Source organism: Melospiza melodia, chromosome 20, assembly GCF_035770615.1.
Source record: "Melospiza melodia melodia isolate bMelMel2 chromosome 20, bMelMel2.pri, whole genome shotgun sequence".
NCBI lineage: Eukaryota > Metazoa > Chordata > Aves > Passeriformes > Passerellidae > Melospiza > Melospiza melodia.
This window is the reverse complement of record NC_086213.1, coordinates 3,431,197-3,454,101: the sequence shown is the minus strand read 5'-3', so window position 1 is coordinate 3,454,101 and position 22,905 is coordinate 3,431,197. Positions and strand designations below refer to the sequence as shown.

Genomic DNA, 22,905 nt, shown 5'->3' with positions numbered 1-22,905 from the left:
GAGGGACACAGCTCAGCGCCTGTGAGGGACAACACAGCATCCGTGAGGGACAGAGCATAGCACCTGTGAGTGACACAGCTCAGCACTGGCGAGGGACGAGCTGGGACAGGACACAGCATTGTGAGGGACAGGGCAGGAAAGAGCACAGCATCGGCATGGGATGGGCTGGGACAGCACAGAACCTCTGAGAGACACAGCACAGCATCTGTGTGGGACAGAGGGACTTATGAGGGACACAGCTCAGGACCTGAGGGACAGGCTGGCACAGCACCAGCGAGGAATGGGCTGGAAAAGGGCACAGCACCAGTGCGGGACACAGCACAGCACAGCATCCATGTGGGACAGAGCACAGCATCTGTGAGGGACAGGCTGGCACAGCACAGTATCCATGTGGGACAGAGCATACCACAGCAAAGGACGGGCTGGCAGAGCACACTGAAGCTCCCCACAATGCTGCAGGCCCCTGCAGAGCTCCCACAGCACTGAGGGCCATCCCCTGAGGGCCATCACAGCAATGTGGGTAACAGCATTTCCCCTCAGTGAGCAAAAGCACTCCTTCCGTGCTCCTTTGGCCACACACAAGATAGCACATCCTCAGAGGAAAGCTGCGCTGAAGCAGGAGGCACACAGCTGGTCCAAGGACTGCAGAAACAGCAGACGCAACCCAAAACCAAACCTCAGAGCAATGAGCAGCCCTGAACACACCTACAGCAAGGTAAAAACCACTGGAGTGCTGTCAGGAATCAGCCTTAGCCACCATAGTGTGAAATACTGTGTCTAAGAAACACGGGCAAACCCAAACCATCCCTTTTGTTTGCTTTAGGATCAGAGTGGAACAGACATGTCAGCAATTGCCCAACTCCATCCCCAGCCTGCCAAAGCCTACACCACACAGCTTACTTCTAAATCTTTATTTGTTTTCTACACAGAGAAAACAGAGGAATGTTGAAGCAGCAATATTTAAACACACTAGCAAGGAGCCATCAATCTGTGAGAGTGCACAAAGTGCAACACAGGGCCATTGGTGCTGTGGTCTGTGCTACAGGGCAGGGTGAGGGGAGCTCCAGGAACAGCCTCTTCAGACACACAGGAGAGCTCTATGCAAAGGTGGAGCCGTTCCAGCCCACGTTGGCAGCGTTCATGTCGAAGTAGTTGATGTAGACCCTGCAGAAAAGGTACAGGAGGAAATAACAACAACCTTATCAACTCATTTATGTAAGTTGGGACAACACAACAAGGGACAGTGTTGAAATTCTGTTGTTCTGCTACAAAAAACATCAAGCTTCATCTTTACCAAAAATCTGGTGGCGCCTCCAAACAGTCAATACTTCTCAGTCCTCAAATTTGTACTTTTTCTAAAATATTAATTATTCTGCAGTCAGGGACTGTCCAGACACCAGACAGATTTTGTTTAGCAGCCTGCCAAGAATTTCCAGAGATCAGCCCCTTTTGTTTCTGAGCCCTGCAGTCCCTCACACGCACTGGCAGCCTCAGGGAGTTAAGCATGTCCTCAGGCCTGGCTCTGCGTGTCTCCCCTCAGCCCTGGTGGCTCCAGGCTCTTCCCATCCCTCCCAGCTGCCCACAGACACTCCTGAACTCTGCAGCCTGCAGGGAGCTGCTCACAGCCTGCTGCCTCTGCTCCTGTCTCAGCTCCAGCCTGTTACTGCTCCCTGCTCGTGCATTCAGCCTTGCCTCCACAGAGGACAACACATCACACCTCAGAGGCAGAAAACACACTGGGCAACTTGTCAGTGCTCTGGTGTTTTTCCCTACTCTCAGAAGAAAACAATTGAACAGAGCACTCTCCAGGGAAAGAGGCAGGCACTGAATTCTTATGTGGACATTAAAGCGCTGCAAGCAATCACTTGGTATTTTCCAAAACTTATTCCTGGCCTTTTAAATTTTTAAACAGACTTTTCAAAGCAGTTTCAGAAAGCCAGGTAAATATGGTTGAACCGTGTCCCAGCCTTACCTGTCTGCAGATACGTGCAAGTGCTTGGAGATCAGATCACACAGCATCTTGGTGTAAGTCTTGTTCTGCTGCCCTCCTATCTTGCCGATGCTGTAGAGGCTGCAGAGCGCGCAGGGATCAGTGGAGCCCCCGAAGGACATCATCTGGTCAGGTATGATGTGCACAGCTATGTACTGCGGGAGGGAGGGAGGGAAACACTGTCACAGGCTGGCTGAAGTGACGAAAATCAGCTTTAGGTACCAACTCTAAACAGAGCGGTTGTATTGGGGTCAGGCAGCTCTTCAGTGCTGCCCCCTGCGCATCTCCCAGGCCCAGGGGAGGCGCCGGCCCGTCAGCCCCCACGGGGGGCGCGGCCCTGGGGGCTGCGGGGACCCTCGGCCCGGCTCTCAGCTTTGGGAACGCGGCTATGTGTGCACAAAGCCGCCGGCCAGGCAGGCAGGCAGGCACTCCCGCCCGCCACAGCCGCGCCACCGCGCGGGGCGGAGCGAGATAAGGGCCCAAAACCTGTGCCTGCGTGCCGGGGCTCACATCCCCAAATCACGGACCGATTCGGTCTTTTCGGGCTCCTGGAGCTGCTGTGATCTGGCCCAGGAGGGGCCGTGCCGGATGGCTGAGCCGGCAGGAGCTGCCCGCAGCGCTCGGTCTGCCCGAGCCTCTGCCCGGCTGCCTCCGCGCCACTGCGCAGCTCCGCCGCTCGCATCGCCACCGCCAGCACAGGCGCAGCACATCCCCGGCTACGTGAGCGCCGCGCTCCCGCAGGCCCGGCTGCCGCTCCGCCAGGGGCTGGCCATCGGGAGACTCGGGGTGGAACGGGCACCGGCTCCTTCCCCGGAGCAGCGGGGCCGCCGCCGCGCTGTGCCGCAGCCGCTCCTCGGGCCAGGCCCCGCGGGAGCGGAGGTGCCCCCGGGCCGCGCCGCCGCCGCCGCCGCCCCTCCCGCCGGGCCCGCCGCGCACGTGCTCGCCCCGCTGCCCGCCCTCACCTGCGCGGGCTTGCCCGTGGCCTTGGCCAGCTGCTGGGTGAGGTCGCCCAAGAGGTTGTCGGGCACGGCGTCCTTGCAGACATTGGTGTAGATGGAGAACATGGGCATGGTGGCGGCGGTGGGGGCGGCGGGGCCGGCGACGGGAGCTTAACCGAGCGGCGGGACCAGCGCAGTGGAGCGGGGAGGCGTCAGCGGCGCTTTTAGTGCGCGGGGCCGCCCCGGACGTGAAGCGGCCCCGCCCGGCAGGGAGGGGAGGGAGCGGGGCGGGGTCACGCGGACACACGCACACACGGACACACGCCGGCTCCGCCGTCCGCAGCCCCCGCCGCGGGGCGCTGACCCCTCCCGGGGCCGCCTCTCGACCGGAGGTGTCCCCCGCTCCGCCGTTATTCCTTGGCTTTGTTACTGCCACTGAACATTTTTTGCGGGTTTGTTACGGGCTCTTTCCCGGAACGCGGTCCGGGCGCTCTGGGCAGCTCATACATAACCTGGTGTCAGCGCATGTGATGCTGCCGCTGTGGCACTCCCACTGCTTTCTGCGGAATCAGGGCCAGACAGGGATACAGGCCCAGCTTGGCAGTTGCAAAAAGGGGTACTTGCCCTGACTCTGAGAATTTTTTTCTTTTGCAAAATAAAGTAACATTTGTAGCGGTTTTTCTTTAACTGTGTGTACAGCTTTAGCTCGGTGTAAGCAGAAACGTCTGCCTTGCTGCCATATAAATTATTCTCTAATGTATTTAAATCAAATTAAAAATTACCTATTGCTCCTCAGCCTCCCCATTCTCACATCATATTTTTCTGCTGGAAAGAGGCAGAGGTGAATTTTGTTTTGCTTAGGAATGAAGCGTGCGTGCCTATTGGAGGTGAGGCGGCAGAGCCGAGCCGTGTGTGCGCTGTGTGATGCGGTGCACGTAGGCGGCTGCCAGGGCACGGCTCCCCAGCCTGGCTCTTGCCTGTCCCCACGGCGGCAGCGCTGCTCTGCTCCCGAAATGACTCACAGGAAGGCTAAAGAGGATCAGGCCCGGAGCCCTCTGTGCCCAGACATTGCACACACAGCAGTCGTGCACTGCTGCTGCTGGAAAGCTTGCCCACACATGTTACAGATGTGAGCACTCACGGCCCTGAGTGAGGAGTAAGGGATGGTGTCATATGGGAATGCATTGGAGTGACACAGGTTATAATGCTGAGAACTGCAGCACTTCCTTTTCTAGTGATTAACAGTGCTTAAGAACAGCCACTAAGAACTGATTGAGTTTCCTCCCTCTGATATCCTCAGCTCCCTGCCGTTGCATAGTCCCAGTCAACCCTCTCACCTTCCTGCCTCCTGGGTTTGGTGCATGCAGGTGGGGTGGGGATTCTACGTGTGCAGGGAGGAAAGCTTGAGAGCAGCAGCACCACTGGTGTGTTTGCCCTGTGGCCTGCCAGGCCCAGAGTGGCAGCCACTCAGAGGAGAGACATCTGCAATTTAATTTTCTTTTGCCTCCCTGACTGACTAAAGCAGCTTCCATTTGTTATCTCGACAAAGCATTTTTGTTGTTTGAGGTGCAGGTCTGTATTTGAAGTCTGTGGCTGCGAGGCAAAGCTGTGGTAGGGACACAATGGGATGTTAACAATAGAGTTCAGAATGGGGCTGTGATAAGGTTTGCTCTTCCAGAAAAACTCACAATACACTTCACTATAGAATTTCAGGAAACCTCTCCGCTCAATCTTTTATTTTACTTTGGAAGCAAATGATTTTATCTGACCAAGGGCTTAAATAATAAATATTTGTATGCAAATCTTCCTTTCATAATTAATTCACCACTTCATTCCCTAGGAATTACTGTGGCTTGCTGTGCCTCTGCCCCTTTCTGAGCTGAGCTCTAATCTTCACTGTCACTACAATTTTTTCAGTGGCTGGAAAGGGGAGGGCACAGCAGTGTACAGTGGTTTTTTCCACTCACTCCCTCTGCCTGTGCTGAGGCCTGGGAGACTCCCAGCACAATTTTTTCTGTTACTCAGCTAGATATCCCTGTAGTGCTAGGCCTAAAGAGGCCTGGACTGCAGTCCATCCCTTTTAAATCAGAGCTAATCATGTCTGTGCTCCTTTTGAAGGGTGGTCCATGTGCAACATTTCCACATCTATTAACTTAAATGTGTCTTGAAACCAGGTCAAGATGTATTTATCTCTTCTTGAAATTCGGCTCTTGAGGACAGGGCAAAGGCAAAAGGAGTGTTCATCTTCATATATGACTAAACCTTTTTTTGAAAGAAAAGCTCCTCTTGAGAGTATTTTGAGAAGGCACCCTCCATCTCAACTACAGGTCTTCCCAGAGTAACAAGAAGGTCTCAGACAAAAGATTTCTGCTGCATTTTATTTAAGCATCAGACAAGATAAACAGCAGTGGTAGCAGCAACTATGACACCAGTGCCTTTTGCATTGGGCAGATGCCAGAGTTCTCTGGAACTGCAGTTCTCAGCCACGGTGAGGGTTCAGGAGTTAGCTGTGGTCACCCCAGGGCACCTCAAGCAAAGGTGCTGTTATTCCAGCCCACATTGCCAGCACTGATGTCAAAGAAGCTGATGTAGATTCTGGAAGGGAAGACAGGCGCTGTTACCAGCTGGGAGCAGTGTTGCAGGCTGCTCAGGACAGGCTGCACATCTCCCCTGGGGCTCTGTCCTTCCCAGGCCTTGCACTCCCTTCCCCCTGCCCTGTTCATGCCCCATCTCCTTGCATTCTGGAGTTCCCAGTGATCAGGTTCTTATGTCTGCACTGGGTCTTTTGCACATGATATCTGTGGGTACATACAGTGCCTGAGCCTACATCATTTTAACCAAGGAATTCTGCAGCTTGTGGACATCAGCACTGCAGCTCATGCAATGGTTCTTTTCTCTTTAGCTGGGGAGTTGCTCAGTTGACTTGGCATTTGGTCTCTTTAATCAGCACATTAATAGAAAACACCAAAGGACCAGCCTGGGATGAATAGCTCTAACAATCTGTGGAAAGTCATGTCAGACAAGTTGCTGTATGAGCTCACCTGTCAGATGGTATTTTCAGCTGTTTGCTCATCAGCTCACAAAGCAATTTGCAGTAGCCCTTGTTCTCCTGCTCCCCTGTCTTTCCAATGCTGTAGAGAAAGCACACAGCACAAGGGTCTGTGGAGCCACCAAAGAACATCACCTGATCAGGAGAGATCTGTATTGCTAGATACTGTTGGAAGAAGAAAATGAATGTTATTTTCTTTGCCATATTAAGAAAAGTTTTAAAAATCCAGGAAGGCATTTATGTACCTAAACTGCAGTGAAAATAAGTGCATGTTTTTGATATGCAAGGCTTTCATTTGTTGACATCTTACTGTCTAGATTTGTGTTCTACTCCAAGGTCCTCACTCCTGTGTCAAAGGCCAGTGCAAAGACTCCATAGTTTTTAGGGTTCCTAGTCCAGGAGCTCCAGGAGCTCAGTGACCTGAGGTACCTGCAGCACCTCCTCCAGGCCAGCAGGCTCTCCCTGCCCTGTGGGAAGGTCAGGCACAAGGGGCAGGGCAATGCTCCTGCTGCCCATTGCGTTCCAGAGGGATTTTGCACCTCACTGGCTCCTGCTGCAGTCTTCCCTGCTGAGGGAAATGTGAACTGACACAGCAGAGGCCTAAATCAACATGCACCTCATTAAACAAAACACGGCCTAATCCTGCTGTTGTTCTTGATATCAGGAAAAACAGAAGAAAGTATCTATGTTAATATTAATGACCAGCCCTCCATTTTCCCCAGTGCTAATACACAGTGTCAGATCCACCCACTGGGGAATGTGGGGATCAGCTCCTCTGGCACCCGTCTGCCCTCTGTGCTGCTCTTCCCCACGTTCATTAGCAGTGCATCGTTGGAACTGAGCAGCACTTCACCCTCCTGGTAAAACAAGGCAGCCTGAGTCCCAGGAGCTGGCTGGGTAATTAGTGTTGGCCATCATTTACAGTTTGTTTGGGTGTGAGGTGCCTCAGACCACAGCAGCACAGATCAGCCAAGGAGATCCTGCTGAGGTACCACTTGCTTGGCCCTGCTCCCCCCTGTCTGGACACCACGTGCTCTTGACTTTGTGCCAAGTGTAGGTACATCCATGCCTTTAACTCCTACCCAGGAAGCAGGTTGTCACTATCAAAATAGAAATCAAGTTGAGGCATTAATCAGCATTATTCTCTTCTTAGAACAGTTTGAAAATATTTGGAACAGTTCTTCCAATAGGAAAAAAAACCCTATTTGATTAAAAACCCATATTTTTCCCAAATGGCACAGTTTCCTGTGAGAGGAAAGCTCTGCATTCCAGCCCACCCTAATCCTTTCCTTCTTTCTGTGTTATAACTAAGAGACTCTCCCTTTCCTATTGCCTCCTTTGTCACGAAGAGCTTGTATGTCCTCTTCAGAAAAATCCCTTTGTTATTCCCTGTATATCTCTAAGTCCCATTACATATCCCTTCCACACAGCTGCACAAACCTGCTCCAGCTGCATCCCAGCCCTGGCCTCTAGCTTTATATTCAGAAGCTGTTATGCAAGACACACCCCTTGCCCCCCCAACAGCAAGTCCTTGTTTGCTAGACTGATAAAAATTGGATTTTTAAAAGAGAGATAAAACACATCAGTTTTATGTAAGAATTTGATGTGTTCAGGTGTCCCAGTGCTTGGAGAAAGATTTGCTGGGGAGTCCTCAGACCCTTTCTGTAGGCACCAAAACTTCCTTCTTTCCACAGTTTCAAAGCATCACTCCCAAAACAAAGCAAACATTTTCTGAAAATGGGCTGTGAATATGCACAAAGGGTACTTAAACAAGCACTACTGATCCACAGCCAATTCACCAAAGCTACTGCTGAGGTACAGCTCATGGTAGGAAGTTTTCAGCTCTGTAGAGAAGTTTTCTTTTGGTTTTTCATATTCTACAACCTTCAGTAAGCAGCTGATACAGTGACTAGTGGCCAGTCAGTATTAAGAAAAGAACAGCCTTATAAATCCTTCTCAGCCCCTCCATACCAGTGTTTCAGGGCCTCACCTCAGTAGCACACTGCCATATTTACCTGCCACGTTTTGGCAAGTAAAACCCCTCCAGTCTGGTAGTGAAACCAGCAGGCAGCTTTTACTCTGCTATTTTGATTACAAATAGCAGGATGCCACACAGATATTTTTGCCAGATGTCCAAGCAAGCTGAATAAATAATTTTTGTGCTTCAGCTGTAACCACTAGGCTTCAGGCAGTTTGGTAAATAGCAGGCACTTATTCAATAGCTCTCAGCAAGGAAGTGGAGGCTGAGATTTGCTTTTCAGGTTTTTGAGAGGGATTCACAGGTACCTGTGGACACATCCCCACATAATCCAGTGTCCTCATCTACAGATAAATACATGCAATATCATCCCACACAAATCTAGTTTGAACACTCCAGGGTTTTGAGACCTCAACAAAACTAAGCCACAGTGAACAAGTATTTGGTGTTCTCCCAGAGAGAAGACTGCAAATCCTGGTGAGTCATTAGCTATATCAGTTTATCAAGGCTATCACTCAGAAACAGCTCATTGCATAGGCACAGCTGATTAAAGAAGGAAAACACTTCAGCAAATGGACTTACCTGTGCTGGTTTGCCCAATGCTTTTGATAATTGTTGGGTGAGCTCCCCTGCAAAAGATTCTGGAACTTTGGCCTTGCTTATATTTGTGTTAACAATGAATTTAGGCATCTTTGGATCAGGTTTTTTTTTCAGCTCACCTTGTTCTCAGCTCTATTTCTAACTCACCACAAGCTGGCCCAGCCCACTGTGCCAGTGAGCACCTCAGGAGCCTCTGAACAGTCAGTGCTACCTCCAGCAGGGGCATTGGGAGGGTGGCAGTGTCCCAGGAGGGGGAGGCTGGCTGTGCCATCTGCAGCTGCTAACACAGCCTGGGAGGGAACCCAGCTTTGCACTCTGGAAACCAAAGCACCCAAAGTGATCCCTTGTGTTTGGAGACAGCCCAGTTGTCACAGACATGTTTGGTGAAAAATATTTTCCTTGGGATTTTTCCTCCTGAGAATCTGGGAGGCCTCAGGAACAAAATGCAAACAATGGTTATCTGCTGCTGTGGAATGCAACAGGTGCATCTGGGATTGGCCCATGTTGGTTGTTTCTAATTAATGGGCAATCACAGTCAGCTGGCTTGGACTCTCTGTCCCAGACAGAAGCTTTTGTTATCATTCTTTCTTTTTCTATTCTTAGCCAGCCTTCTGATGAAATCCTTTCTTCTATTCTTTTAGAATAGTTTTAATATAATATATAACATAAAATAATAAATCAAGCCTTCTGAAACATGGAGTCAGATCCTTGTCTCTCCCCTTATCCTCAGACCCCTGTGACCACTGTCCCACCCAGTCATTAAACCAATGGAATATCAAGTGTTTCAGAGGCTGAGTGCAGGTTGTAATGCACCTCTTTATGCAAGCTAGTAATTGTTTCTTAAAAATTGGATGAATAACTCAATTGTGAGGTCTGAAACTCTCTCTGTGGAACAGACCATAACAAAAACCCTCCAGTGGCACATGTTGTGCAGACCTTTCCTGAACCATGACTAAGTCACCACAAAGATGCCTTAAAATCAGAATCTTGATTTTCCAGTGTGGTGATGCATCCTACATGCTCAGAGAAGGCTTGTTTTCAACTTGCTCCTTTGTTGTGCAAATAGTTCCATAACAGTCCTAACTCCTGAGAGATAGGAAATCCACAGGAGCAGCTTTTATCCAGACTGGAGGAGTGCAGGGCAAGGCTGGGATCATCTCACTGCTTGGAACAGCCTTACATGAGAGAAGTGATTTAGAGGGATCACATGGAGTTTGATAGGGGGTGTTCACAGTGAGATGTGTGGGGACAGCAGGGTGAAAATGCTGGTGGAAATAAAATAAATGGTTTGATCATCTCTCCATGCTAAATGTGATGTATGTCCTTGTACCCAGTTGTTTCTGGGTTAAGAGCTTTTCTACTCACTCCATTTTCTCCAGGCTTTCTATAGCTTGCACTAAATGTTGTATTGAATGATGTAATTGAAGTAAACACTTTTTCATTGTGAAAACTTCTGTATGAACATGCTGAAGCTGATTGTGTTCAAGATCAGGTTGACTGGCCCTGAACAACCTGACCCAAATGGTGCCATCCCTGCCCATGGCAGGGGGTGGAATTAGATGATCCTTAAGGTCCCTTCCAACCCAATCCATTCCATGATTGTGTGGGGTATGCTGATTTTAAGTTAGTTCCTTCACTGTAGCACCCTTGCTGTAAGAAGTCAGCAAACAAAAAGTCAGGAGATGAAATGTCAGTGTTCATTTCCAGCCCACGTTTGTGGATTGTGTTTCCTGTATGCACTCTGAAAATAATGAAAACCCTAAAAAAACCCAGAAATGAAATCTGGTTTCCAAAAAGCCTTTTCAGGGTATGTTTCCTAAGCCAAAGTGTTAAAAACAAACACAAGTGACTCCTCCATCTGCAAGGAGAGGAGCTGTAGTTTGTAATATTGATTCATTTTTTCTTCAGTGGTTAGGGGAAAGCAGGTGGCATGACCCAAACTGTTTGGTTACAAGCCATCCTATACTTGTTATTGGTCACTTGGAAAAACTTAGACTATTTCAAATGAACTTCACAACCTATTTTTATTGCTGGGTACAACAATCAGTCGTTATTCCCAGCTTGCTTACATAGCAAGAAAAACATTTCCAAAACAAACTCTTTCTTCTGTGCAAACATCTGATGTAATTCCCAGAAGTTGATGCAGCAGGTTGGAAATCAGTTCCTTAGACACCAGAGATGCTCTCCAGAGCTTGCTTTATTTCATAGCAGCCATTTCACTTCTTTTGCCTGCAAGAATATCTCAGTTTAGCAGGTCCTTCTCCTGCCTAGAGTTACTGGGATGTTTCCCACTGAGATTTCCATTACATCCCCAGGACTGTTGTGCAGCAAATTTCACTTTCAATGCTTTTCTCTGTTGTCATGTTGAAACCTTTTTCTGAATTTGAGGTGTTAATTTTTATTCTGTATCATCTTGGGTCACCCAAACCATGTATTTAGCTTTTCCCTCTGCTGCCTGTCAGCCACACTTTCGACTTTTATGTTTCCCATTCTTAATCATTCTTTACCTTGGTTCATCTTAAAATATTTCACTTATTCTTTTGTATTTCTGACACTCTGAGCTGTTTGCCAGCAGGTTCCTGCTTAGTGTTACTTTAGAATAATGAGTTTCATATCTATCTTAAAAAAGAAAAAACAAACGAGACAGAAGAGCTTGCAGTCTGTTTTTAATGTTTCCTTTTTAGTTCTGTTGCAACATTGTTTCCTGTCTTTTCTAAGGGATGCAAATTTCTTCCCTGAACATTCAGAGCTTGGTGCAATGCAACTGTTCCTTAGGAAGGTTATTTTCAGTGACAGAGGTTTCTTTTTTCCCAAAGTTCAGCTTGTTGAATTCTGTTTTTATTTCCATGATTGATTTTCCCTTGGTCTCAGGAAGATACAGGTAGATGAAAATTGCTGATAAAACAAGGATTCCCAAAAAGATGAGGAAGCAGAGGGGTCCAAGGTTATCCTGCAGGCAGAAATGCAAGACTGTGTAAGGAAAATAAGAAACTGATTTCTATTTCCCTCCCTTTAGTGCAAGCCTGTGTCTTAGAAGTTGAAATTCAAAGGTGTGCTCAAAACAGAGCCCAGGACAGGAACCAACCCAGGAATTCCCACTGGCCTTGTTGGACCTGATCCAATTGCTGCTCCTTGAAAAGCCTGGGGGTTTCTCAGCAGGTTTGGTGTTTGGACAGTGCTAAGCTTTGCACATCATTGCAATTTATTGCTGTTATTTTGCCCTTGTTGGCATTCAGAAATAGATGAGCCTGGGAAGAGGGATCCTCTGAGAGTCACTTACAACAATCACTGGAAAAATCATCCCAAGTACAAAGAGTCCCATCCAGTTGATGCAGCCAACAATCAGGAAGGCTGATGGTCTGTATGACTGGCTGAAGATTTCAACCATCACAGATATGGTGGCTCCAGCTGGAAAAGCAAAGCCCAACACACCCCAGGTAAATTTGTTTCCTTGCTTCTGCTGGAGCTCCTCCCAGTGGCAGTGGCAGAGGGGACAGACAGACAGAATAGGTCACCTGTAGATAGGTGGCCTCTGCTATGAGGGTGAAAGGCCTTGATTCCAGAAATGGAATCCAGCAGTTAATTTAGGTTTCTCTTGTTGGTACTGGAATAGTTTTTCTGGTATCAGTGGGTGTGTGCAGTTCCATATTGCACTGGTGTCACAGACATCTTTTATGAAAAATCTTTTATGAAAAATCTTTCCTTTAAGATTTTTCCTCTTGAGAAGCTGAGAAGCCTCAAGAACAAAATGTAAACAATGGTTATCTGCTTCTGTGGAATGCAACAAGTAGACCTTTGATTAACCTATATGAGTTGTTTCTAATTAATGGCCAATCACAGTGAGCTAGCTCGGACAGCGAGTCCGAGCCACAAACCTTTGTTATCATTCTTTCTTTTTCTATTCTTAGCCAGCCTTCTGAGGAATTCCTTTCTTCTATTCTTTTAGTATAGTTTTAATATAATATATATCATAAAATAAAAAAAATCAAGCCTTCTGAAACACGGAGTCAGGTCCTCATCTCTTCCCTCAACCTGAGTCCCCTGTGAGCACCATCACACACTGGTAATTGTTACTGGTGCAGGGTTTATAGAACCAGCCTCCCTTTTGGCTCCTGTGGCCACTTCCACCTGGAGCATGTTGGTAGGCAAAAGCTTGTTAAGTTATTGAAGATGATTACTGTAACATACCTGGCAATGCCCAGAATCCTCTTTTTAGCTGATTAATTTAGAAATTGTTTTGAATTTTCTATCTCATGCCCTCTGGATAAGATGATACTGTTTTAAATTATTTAGATCATGTGATCAGCAATAAAATTTGAGGGGTCTACATCCTTTTCCTGTCTCCCCTTGTATGTGTCTGTCCTTCCCTCCTTAATTTGCAGAACTTTTTAGCAAGGCACTAGCCCGTCCTTCCTCTGCCAACCAATTCAACCCCAAATTTCCTCCCAGCATCAGCCCTGATGTACTCACATGGTCCAATTCCAAAGAAGACAACGAAGAGGAAGATCAAGATAACACTGAAGTAATGCATCCAGAAAAAGCGATGCTGAAAGTGAGAAACCAGTGATAGCAAACCATCGGACACAGGACAGAGCAGCAGAGCTCTGTACTCCTGCCACTGGCTGGAGATTTTACACATCTCCTGCAGGTTAGGAGCAGAAAGGGAGGCTGGGGAAGTGGCCAGGAGGCTGCTGCCCCTTTACCTGCAGTGACAGGGTGGTGGTGAGCAGTGCCAGCACAGAGCTCATCAGCAGGTACCCGCCCCAGAGCAGCACCTTCCGCCCAAAGCGGTCTATGAGGGTGCTCTGGAAAGCAGAAAACACAGCTCACCAACCCCAGGCCTCAAAGGAAACCATCCCTCCTCTCTCCATCTGTTCTGTGCAGCAGACTTGTCTCAATAATAGCCACAAGTCAGTGTCATTTGACAGCCTCTTAGTTCCTAATGAATTTGATTAGTTTTTTTTCCAAAACTAATTCAATATTAATTAAGCAGTGTTTATTAGTCAATCCTAAACTGTTATTAGATATTTGCATGCTGGCATATGTCAAATTGTCCACACATATGTACACACATCTAATCCAGAACATCAGAAGATGATTATTTTGCAGAAAAAAGTGAGTCTAAAGACACACACTCATGCAAATAATTTAGGGGAAAAACTTCTTTATATCCTGCCTATGGTTTTGCAGCAGCAGGAAGATGTGGCTTAGGTTATGCAAAATTTCTCTGAGCCCAGTTATAAGAAAGGAAAGCCACAGTTGTTGACCACATTAAATTTTTCCTTCAAAGTCAAATCTGAAGAGACTTACACACAGTATGGAGGACAAGCACTCACACAGCCCAACCCCCAGGGACACGTATGGGATCAGGTATTCTTCAAACTTGGCTGTGTGGAATACTTCAAAAGAATAGAAGTAGATCTGAAAAACGCAAAGAGGAAATCAACCTGTGAGAAAGGTGTTGGATTTGAGATACAATTCTAAGCTGGTTTAATAACATTGAGAGGTTTCCTGTGCTGCCTCTCTTGTCCTGGGGATGAGGAGAGCACTCAACTGCATTTATGCCACAGAGCTGCAGCGTGGTCATGACGATCAGCAGGATGTAGAGCTGCCAGCGCAGGGATCGCTCTTTGAGCACTTCAAGGACACGCAAGGTTTTGGTGCTCGCCACGGCGCCCTTCTCCTTCATAATGTCATCAATTTCTGCTTGGTGGTCTCCTTCCCCCCAGAGCTTCCTGATGGCTGCAGGGGACAAAGGGGGAAGGGGGTTATCCTACCAAGATAACTCCTTCAGCATTTGTGGGCGTTTCAGTCATCGGTTTTTCTGGGTCTGGATTGAAGGCACTTGAGACACTAATTCATGTTCAGACTCAAGTGTTTATTATTCCTTATCAGTAAAACAGTCTCACTGCTGTGAGTTCAGCAGCTTTTCATTAGAAGGCACAATATGGCCAACAATCTCTTGTTACAAAGTCTTTTAAGACTGAACTATTCAATTCAGAGCTGACACCTGGATTATTTTCCCTTTTAACCCAATAACTGATCCTAAAGAGTCCCCAATGCAGACTTTTCTGCCCAATTACAAACTGCCACCCAAACCCATGAGGAAGAAGGAAGAAGAAGGATGAAGAAGAAACCCAGGCTGACACCCTGTGCTCTCCATCTTGCTTCCATCCACAACACACTAAAAATCCCAAAAGCTCAATTTCTCACCAAGTGACACCTACACTAGTCTCTATAATCTCTTTCACCCTTTTGTGGATTCTGGTCTACCTTGAAGTGTGGGAAACTTTCTCCATGAATGAGGGTCAAAGTCAGGGCACCCCAGAGCAGACAGAGAAATATTCCCAGTGCCCTGGGTTCCCACATGCATTAAACCCTTCAGGCTGCCTGTCCTTTGGAGTAGGTGCTGGTGCTGCTTCTGCCATCTGGTTGCTGCAGGGGCAGTGAGCAATTTGAAGGATTTTGTCTGTCTGGTTGTCAGTATAGCACAGCTTTCTAATGTAGAGTTTACTTAACTGTAAACAAAATAAACATTTTAGTACTTTTTATTTAACAATACAAAAAAGGACAGCTGCCTGAACCATTTCTTTTAAAGAAAAAAGGCAGTGCCCACCAAGTTAGGAAATGTTAGATGTGCTGATACACATCTGTGTTTCTTGTCTTCATGGGCTGAGTGAGGTTAACACAGGCATTGCCAGGGGTACCAGGGGTACCAGGTTAGCACAGGCATTGCCAGGGGTACCAGGGGTACCAGGTTAGCACAGACATTGCCAGGGGTACCAGGTTAGCACAGGCATTGCCAGGGGTACCAGGGGTACCAGGTTAGCACAGACATTGCCAGGGGTACCAGGTTAGCACAGACATTGCCAGGGGTACCAGGGGTACCAGGTTAGCACAGGCATTACCAGGGGCACCAGGGGTACCAGGGGTACCAGGTTAGCACAGACATTGCCAGGGGTACCAGGGGTACCAGCTTAGCACAGGCATTGCCAGGGGTACCAGGGGTACCAGGTTAGCACAGGCATTGCCAGGGGTACCAGGTTAACACAGACATTGCCAGGGGCACCAGGGGTACCAGGTTAGCACAGGCATTACCAGGGGTACCAGGTTAGCACAGGCATTGCCAGGGGTACCAGGGGTACCAGGGGTACCAGGTTAGCACAGGCATTGCCAGGGGTACCAGGTTAGCACAGGCATTGCCAGGGGTACCAGGTTAACACAGACATTGCCAGGGGTACCAGGGGTACCAGGTTAGCCCAGGCAGTGCCAGGGGTACCAGGTTAACACAGGCATTGCCAGGGGCACCAGGGGTACCAGGTTAACACAAGCATTGCCATGGGCACCAGGGGTACCAGGTTAGCATAAACATTGCCAGGGGTACCAGGTTAACACAGGCATTGCCAGGGGTACCAGGTTAATACAGGCATTGCCAGGGGCACCAGGGGTACCAGGTTAGCACAGACATTGCTATGGGTACCAGGGGTACCAGGTTAACACAGACATTGCCAGGGGCACCAGGGGTACCAGGTTAACACAGGCATTGCCAGGGGCACCAGGGGTACCAGGTTAGCACAGACATTGCCAGGGGTACCTGAGCTGCTCTCTGTGAGGCTGCCTGTGCTCCATGGCCCTGCCCTGTGCAGCACAGCCCTGCCCTGCCTCCTCTGCTGCAGAGGCTCTCCCTGGGACACAGCAGATGAAGGGAAGAAGTGAGGAAAGCAGACACTCTACCTTTCCTGCAGGCTTCCTCATTACCCTTCTGTATCAGGAGGTAGGATGGTGAGTCAGGGAAAAATGGGAGGGTAACCAGTTGAAGCAATGCTGAAAGTCCACTAGATGCTAACAACCATGGCCACAAAGCTTCGCTTCCTAAAATCTCCCTGGAAAGTGTATGTGAAACAAAATTATGCTGAAATAATGGAATGAATGTTCAGGAAGCTTTTCTGAGTGATAAAATTTCCCAGATTCCATTCAAGGGTTCACTGGAGTTAACCCCTGAATTTTAATTTGGCAGATTTCACAAATTTGGCTGTTTTTATTTCTGACAATTTATTTTAAAGGAATTATCTGATACTTTGAAAACCTTTCTGAGTATTATTAGAACCCAGTAGAATGTCTGGAGAGCTGATGAGACATTTGACCACTGCTTGGCCACAAGAGCCAAACATTTGCTAAGACTTTTTATGTAAGTGCAATGAATATTGAAGGAGAAGTCTCCCAGCAGAAAGAGTGTGGAAATAAGAAGAAATCAGATTATGAGTAAATAAATTTCTACTTTCTGTATTTAAAAGTATATTTCCCTCAAATTAATATTTTTCTTCTGGCATAAGCTAAGGCATGTTTTGGGGAGGAAGAGAGTGTTTCTCAGTCACTGACTAGGTGAGAGGATAAAGTTAGAGAAACATTTCTACTTTGAGTGTAACCTGATAGAAAAATTGGAGAATTTACCGTAGTCCAACAAGCTGTCCTGTGAGCTTCCCCAGGGTCAGGAAAACAGCAACAGTGGCGTTGGTGAAACCACGCAGCTTCTTGGGTGAAATCTCTCCTACATACTGAGGATGTATGTTGAGAGAAAAACCTTCAACATACAAGAGGATAAAGAACAGTTGAAATATTTAGAAAATATTAACTTTTTGACCATCCTATCTTATATTGTTTCCATTCACTCTGCTATTTAGATTACAATTTCTTGCAAAAGAGAAGATACTTTCACTTTTGTTGTTTCTGGTTTTATTTGCTTTAAAGACCATTCTTCAAGGATGGCTGTAGAGACAAGCTCAGGACAGCTGGACAGTTTTGGTTTTTTCATTGCAGTTGGCTCTGGTGGCCAACACTGGCTTCAGGAGAATGCCCTTATGGTGTTTACCAGGTTTCCCTGGGTGTTGTGGTATTTTTCTTACAACTGTAAATGTCAGGAGTTAATTATAGAGGTGCACTTCAGTGTGAGAGCCAGGAAGAGAAAAAGATGCTTCAGAAAGAAAATTTACTTTGTATCTGGAAATGCACAGGGGGATTTTGATCCCAGAATTTGTGACGAAGAAAGATCTGGTAATGATGACAATGGAATTTAACTCTTGGGGAAAAATTCTGCAGTGTGTGTCTGTCTACTGACTTCTGTGAAAAACATTTCAGAGTAGTTGGATCTTTTGTTCTTTCAGGTAATTATTTCAGGTAATTATAATATATCAGGCCAGCCTTGCAGGCCTGGGTGACATACCTGCACCAATGCCGTAGAGAAAGCGCCCAACCAGAATCATCTCAAAGGATTTGGCTGTTCTGCTGAGGGCCATGAAAAGTGCAGCTACCAACATGATCAGGTTGGTGAACATTTGGCACTTTTTCCTGAAAAAAAAAGAAAAAAAGACCTTGAGAATTTAGTGAGAACTTCTTTTTCTCTTTTGACTACTCTTGCTGTGACAGGAAGTGTGGTACAGCAATTCCTACTGTTTTGAGGAATGGCTGAAATAATTTCAACTTAAGATGGTCAAAATGGTTCTTTAAAACTTTAGGATTTTTTAGATTTGGATTTATAATCTTTTTTAGGTTAGAATTTAAGCAGTTTGTCAGCATTTCCACAGTACAAGTAGGGAAAAAGATGGAAGGAGTGGCCCAGTTTGTCAGCAAGGTTTTGAAATGGCCATAAGTCTTTATAAAATGTCAGGTTGTTCCCCAGAAATAGTCTGAGTCCCAGGGGCCCATTTTGGAATGGCTCGTACCAAAGGCACTCTTGGCTAAATGGGGTCTCTGAGATGGCAGACAGAGTTTTTAGAGGACATTTCATTTCAAAAATCCCTCTGTGAGAATCACAGGCTGCTGTGTTCACCACCCTGCTGTCTCAGGCTCCAAGTCTTTTGCACTCAGATGTTTTGCTGTGACATTTGTCAGACCAGAGCCCCCTTGCACACACTGAGGATCACAGAGACTCTGTGTTCAGGCTGTGATTCAGCAGTTGGGCTGCCAAGTGTTAAATAACCCATGGGAGAGGTGCAGGGTCCTTTTGCAGCCTTGGGAGACTCTCAGTGTGTGGGATGAGGCAGTGTCCCACAAGAAATTTCTTGGGGGCACTTACCTGTCAGGAAAGAACACAATTGCAGGCAGGTTAAGATGGTTTGTTGAGACCCAAATGAGGGGCCCCTGGATCAGTGTGTTGTGGAGCACATCTTTAAGTGGGTCACACCAAGAAGATATGTTTGCCAATTTCTCTGCAAATGAAATTAGTGGTGTTACACACAAGGCACCGAGAACAGACCACACTGGTGAGGAATCCTTCCTTTGTCCAGTGGCAAAGAGAGTTTGGAGCTAGCTTTCAGTGAAATGGATTGTCAGGAACAGAGATGTCTCTTGGACATTTGTTTTGGTGCTGATTATATCTTACAGTGAAATTACAAGCAACTTTTTTCTCCTCTCTCCATATTTTCACTAGAGCAGATCTGAATATTTAATGTCATGTCACCACCCCACAATGAGTGCATTTCAATGGAAATCTGACTCTTCTTTGTCACATAAGGATATTTTCCAGGTGTTTGAGTAACTGCACATAGTGTGTTACAACACAAGACACACAGCTCCTTCACTGGGGTTTGTAAATCTTGGGAGATCTTTATGAGAATGAGAGGGGACCTTGGGGAGAATGTGACCCAGTGCCACTGCTGCCAGAGACACTGATCTGGTGATGTGCTGGTGACTGCAGCCCTCACAGAGCACAGTTCCCTGGGGAGGGCAGATAAACAGGACAGAAGGCTGCTTGGAAAAAGTGGATATGCCAGGAAACCAAACCAATTGTCTTCAACAGGGCTGCTTCAACAAAAAATAAGGGATTGATTTGTCCCCTTGGTATTTCCCTGTGCTTTCTGACTGCTGAGCTGTTAGAAGCAGCACTTACTTTCTGTATTTTGTAGTCAGGTAGCCACAGCAGAGGCTGCCCAGGAACCCTCCTATGCCATAGACAGACACAATGAAGGACCACAGCAGCATGACTGTGTCAGGGTGGAGGGCAGAGCCGTGGCGATCTATCCACGTTTCATTGATGAACTTCCTGATGTGCTGGAAAAGAAAACAGCATTTACCTGGATGATGGGTCTGGATAACCAGATCCCTTCATATTTTGTTGTTGTATTTCAGGCCAAGCCTGTGGTTCTCATGTTAGACTTACTTTGAGACTTTTTTAGTAAAACAAGTTAACTGAGATCACACTGCAAATTCTTCAGGGCTGTATCAGTCAGGAGCTTCCTGGTGAGCACGCTGAGAGCTCAGCTTGTGCCCTCCTTTGGAGGCTTGTACACCACATGGCAAGAGCTTATTTAAAATAGAAAATGCTGTCCAGCTCTTTTAAGGAGGAAAATTTCTCTACACATGATGTTACTGTCAGCCAAAGAAAAGGCCCAGACACATCAGCTGAGTGCTCAGTAAATTTGGGGTTTATGGGAGAACAGAGGCTCTCACCTTTGTGTTTCAGCCTCAGAGAATGGCTACTTACCACAGAAGGATAGTTGATGACAGAAATATGGAATCCATATGGGAAACTGCCCCCAATTCCCAGCACTAAGATCATCTGAAGTAGGCCCCGGAACTGAACCTGCAAAGCAAAAATAAAACCTCCATCAGCTCCTCACTACTCTAGTTTGTGCAAGGCCAGAGACTTTGTAGCCACTTCCTCTTTGATCACTTCAGACCCTTTTGAATTCAAACACTTTTCAAAATCCCTCTAATCTGCTGCCAAAGCACAACCACCAGCAACAGTGCCAGAGCAAAAAACATGGGTGTAAGGTGATAGATAACCCATCACTCTGCTTGCAAGAGGGAAAAGGAGTTTGAAAAGGTGCTCCTGATAGTACAGCTGATAGTACAGCTGATAGTACAGCTGATATTACAGCTCTCACTGTGTGCCTGCTGACAGGTTGGCTGGACAAAGGTGTCAGACCTGGGCATGGGGAAGAGGGAATCATTTTCCCTGTGTGCCATGGTCAGCAACCAATGTACACCAAACCACAATGTATGACGATACATGCCACTTCTTCCCTTTTAAAGATTATGGAAACTCCTGATGGATTATATGAATTATTTTTTGATGAAGTGAAGAAGGTAATTTATTTAAAAATTTATGTCATTATTTCTTAACCTTTTGCTGTACCATTACTATATTCATTATTTTGGGAAGTAATCAGAGTGCTTAACATTTAGTATTGCTTTCAGTAATTTAGAAGACAAAGTAAAGTATCATAGTGGTGGGAGAGCCAGATCTGTTGTTAAATTTTTATTTCATTTCATTTATTTAATTTAATTTAATTTATTTCATTTTATTTGGTTATATAGAAAAGACAATGCAACATGATCTTCATGGCCCTAAACCCCATTGCTCTTTGTGATGCTTAAACACAGGAAGGAAAGATGGTCTCTGTAAGAAAGGAATTCAAAATCTTTAAAGAACCTGAATCTCTAGAATGATATTATCTTTGTAAGGCAGAGGAGATGTGAGCAGGTACTCACCAGGCTGGAGAGGAAGGCAGCCATGTCCTTTGAATGAGCCAGTGCCTGCTGCTCACTGCTGCTACCTGCCAAGGAGCCAAATGCCCACATGACCCAGCAGCAGTGTCACTGAACCAGCCCCATGTTACAGAAGTTAAATTTTACTTCAGAAGGTTTTGAGTTAATTGCACATATTCCAGCTGTCGTACAAAGTTTAGGGTTGCTGGATTAAATATTTCAACCAATGCTCATGTGCAGCCCAAGTGAACAGGATGGTGTCCCTTGCAGGAGCTGGGTGCTTCATGAACTCTGCCTTCTGCTAGGGGGACAGGGGACTGAGAAAACAACCTTAAACAGGATTCCCATCATCATAACCTGCTCAGTTTTCAATATAAGTGAGAAACTTAGAGACAGAGTTCTCTGCTGGGAATCTTAGGTGGGGCTTGGGCAGTGAACCCCAGGACTTTGGCATGTCACAGGGAAGAGCTGTTCTCTCTCCAGGTGATGGCAACTGGAGCACAGCGTGACTTAATCATTACTGGAAGGAACTGAGCTGCTCCATGATTTTGAAATGGGGTGCAAACTTAACAATTCTACACTGGTACACCAGGCTTGACCAGCCAAGTGTTTAGTAGAGGATTTTTCTTTGCTAGTAGTGAGAAAGATTCATCATGCACAGTTTTGTCTGGCATTTCCACTAGCCAGTGCATTTATTTCTGTGTCTGCAATGAACAATAAGGTTCTTTTGGAGCAGTTTTGTAACCTCCACAGCTGGATTGATGCCTGTTTTTTCTGAGAGAAAATTCTTAGGCTTTAACTGCAGTTATTTCACAATTAAGAGGATCTTGAATGTATTCATTTAGTAACGGCTTAGTTATCACTTGCCATTTACACTTCAGTTGAAGGAGAGGATGAAGAAATCATAAAGGGCTTAGTTGATACCAGCCCATATTTACTAGAAAATATTTCATATGCAAAGAATATTCCTGGATTCCCTACTAATGTTTGAAATGTAGGGTATGGCACCACCAGCCATTTCTCCTGCCTCTCTCAGGCCTCATCATGGCCTTGACTTTGCTGTTGGTTTGTGCTGAGAGTTCATGGAGGGATATTTTCATCTGAGGTTCTCCAGCAGATAAGCTGTTGTTGGAGTGCAAATGAGACTGTCCCTTTGATGCTAAGAATTTCCTTTTCTGTAAAGTTATACAAAGCTGAAACCACATGATGTGCATCTGACTAAGGGACAAAATTCCATGTTAGCTGCTGGTATCTGCCTTGCTCAGATGATCTTGGGGGGACACACAAACAGGCAATAACATGTACATTTCATCATGGGACACTCAAATGCAGCCTGTTGCACCTATTTTCTAATGTTTTACTTCACCCACTTCTACTTTGTGTATTTATACATATTGGAATTCACACTTTTGGCTCAGACTTTAATTTAGAATTCCTACTTTGGCTAGGTTAAATCTCATAACTCTTCCTGTGTGATGTCTTTTGCATTTGTGGTGATTAGTGACCGTACTTGTGTGCTGTTGCTGCTCAGACTGTTCTGAGACCCCCTTTATCAGATGGGCAGCTCCATAATATCTTACAGATATCCTTTAGTCAGATTTGTGCTCAGGACAGGAAATCTCACAGCATCAGGTCCTTTTACAGCCATGTGTGACACACATATCCAAAGCTGTGCTAAGCCTTCCTTAGTACAGATCCATATTTTTGGTGTCCAGCTGAGGGAAGTTCACAGATGCTGGATTTCTCTTGGCTGATTTACGGCCTGGAAAGGTTCGGGGATGGCCTTGGGCAGCCCGCGCTCCAAAGGACCAGAAGAGGCTTCAGGTTTTTTCTCAATCTTCAGTGTTTATTAGTTGTTTATGTA

The 22,905-nt window shown here is 46.5% G+C and overlaps 3 protein-coding genes across 3 annotated transcripts; all 3 read right to left on the bottom strand.

Annotated features, from left to right (window-relative positions):
- Nucleotides 1-896: 896 nt before the first annotated feature.
- LOC134427458 (macrophage migration inhibitory factor) lies at nucleotides 897-3,148 on the bottom strand. Its single transcript, XM_063173301.1, has 3 exons — nucleotides 2,953-3,148; nucleotides 1,973-2,145; nucleotides 897-1,164 (listed from the first exon to the last, which is right to left on the bottom strand). The coding sequence occupies exons 1-3, from the start codon at nucleotides 3,058-3,060 to the stop codon at nucleotides 1,098-1,100; spliced, it is 348 nt and encodes a 115-aa protein (XP_063029371.1). The 5' UTR covers nucleotides 3,061-3,148; the 3' UTR covers nucleotides 897-1,097.
- Nucleotides 3,149-5,456: 2,308 nt separating this feature from the next.
- LOC134427484 (macrophage migration inhibitory factor-like) lies at nucleotides 5,457-8,645 on the bottom strand. Its single transcript, XM_063173348.1, has 3 exons — nucleotides 8,538-8,645; nucleotides 5,970-6,142; nucleotides 5,457-5,523 (listed from the first exon to the last, which is right to left on the bottom strand). Exons 1-3 carry the CDS (start codon nucleotides 8,643-8,645, stop codon nucleotides 5,457-5,459), a joined length of 348 nt encoding a protein of 115 aa, XP_063029418.1.
- A 2,559-nt stretch (nucleotides 8,646-11,204) lies between these two features.
- Nucleotides 11,205-21,183, bottom strand: LOC134427193 (solute carrier family 2, facilitated glucose transporter member 11-like). Its single transcript, XM_063172814.1, has 12 exons — nucleotides 21,045-21,183; nucleotides 20,035-20,133; nucleotides 19,441-19,601; nucleotides 17,776-17,900; nucleotides 17,007-17,136; nucleotides 16,290-16,438; nucleotides 14,110-14,297; nucleotides 13,866-13,976; nucleotides 13,259-13,360; nucleotides 13,026-13,101; nucleotides 11,836-11,963; nucleotides 11,205-11,505 (listed from the first exon to the last, which is right to left on the bottom strand). The coding sequence occupies exons 1-12, from the start codon at nucleotides 21,132-21,134 to the stop codon at nucleotides 11,299-11,301; spliced, it is 1,566 nt and encodes a 521-aa protein (XP_063028884.1). The 5' UTR covers nucleotides 21,135-21,183; the 3' UTR covers nucleotides 11,205-11,298.
- Nucleotides 21,184-22,905: the final 1,722 nt, after the last annotated feature.

Coding starts and splice junctions, on each gene's coding strand:
- LOC134427458 (XM_063173301.1), bottom strand. CDS start 3,060: ATGCCCATGTTCTCCATCTACACCAATGTCTGCAAGGACGCCGTGCCC. Junction 2,146..2,952: donor CCACGGGCAAGCCCGCGCAG/GTGAGGGCGGGC, acceptor TCCCTCCCGCAG/TACATAGCTGTGCACATCAT. Junction 1,165..1,972: donor TTGCACGTATCTGCAGACAG/GTAAGGCTGGGA, acceptor CCTTTTCTGCAG/GGTCTACATCAACTACTTCG.
- LOC134427484 (XM_063173348.1), bottom strand. CDS start 8,645: ATGCCTAAATTCATTGTTAACACAAATATAAGCAAGGCCAAAGTTCCA. Junction 6,143..8,537: donor CATTGGGCAAACCAGCACAG/GTAAGTCCATTT, acceptor TTCTTCCAACAG/TATCTAGCAATACAGATCTC. Junction 5,524..5,969: donor CTGAAAATACCATCTGACAG/GTGAGCTCATAC, acceptor CTTCCCTTCCAG/AATCTACATCAGCTTCTTTG.
- LOC134427193 (XM_063172814.1), bottom strand. CDS start 21,134: ATGTGGGCATTTGGCTCCTTGGCAGGTAGCAGCAGTGAGCAGCAGGCA. Junction 16,439..17,006: donor GGACAGCTTGTTGGACTACG/GTAAATTCTCCA, acceptor TACACTTTCCAG/GGAGATTTTAGGAAGCGAAG. Junction 11,506..11,835: donor TGATTTTTCCAGTGATTGTT/GTAAGTGACTCT, acceptor TTCTGCCTGCAG/GATAACCTTGGACCCCTCTG.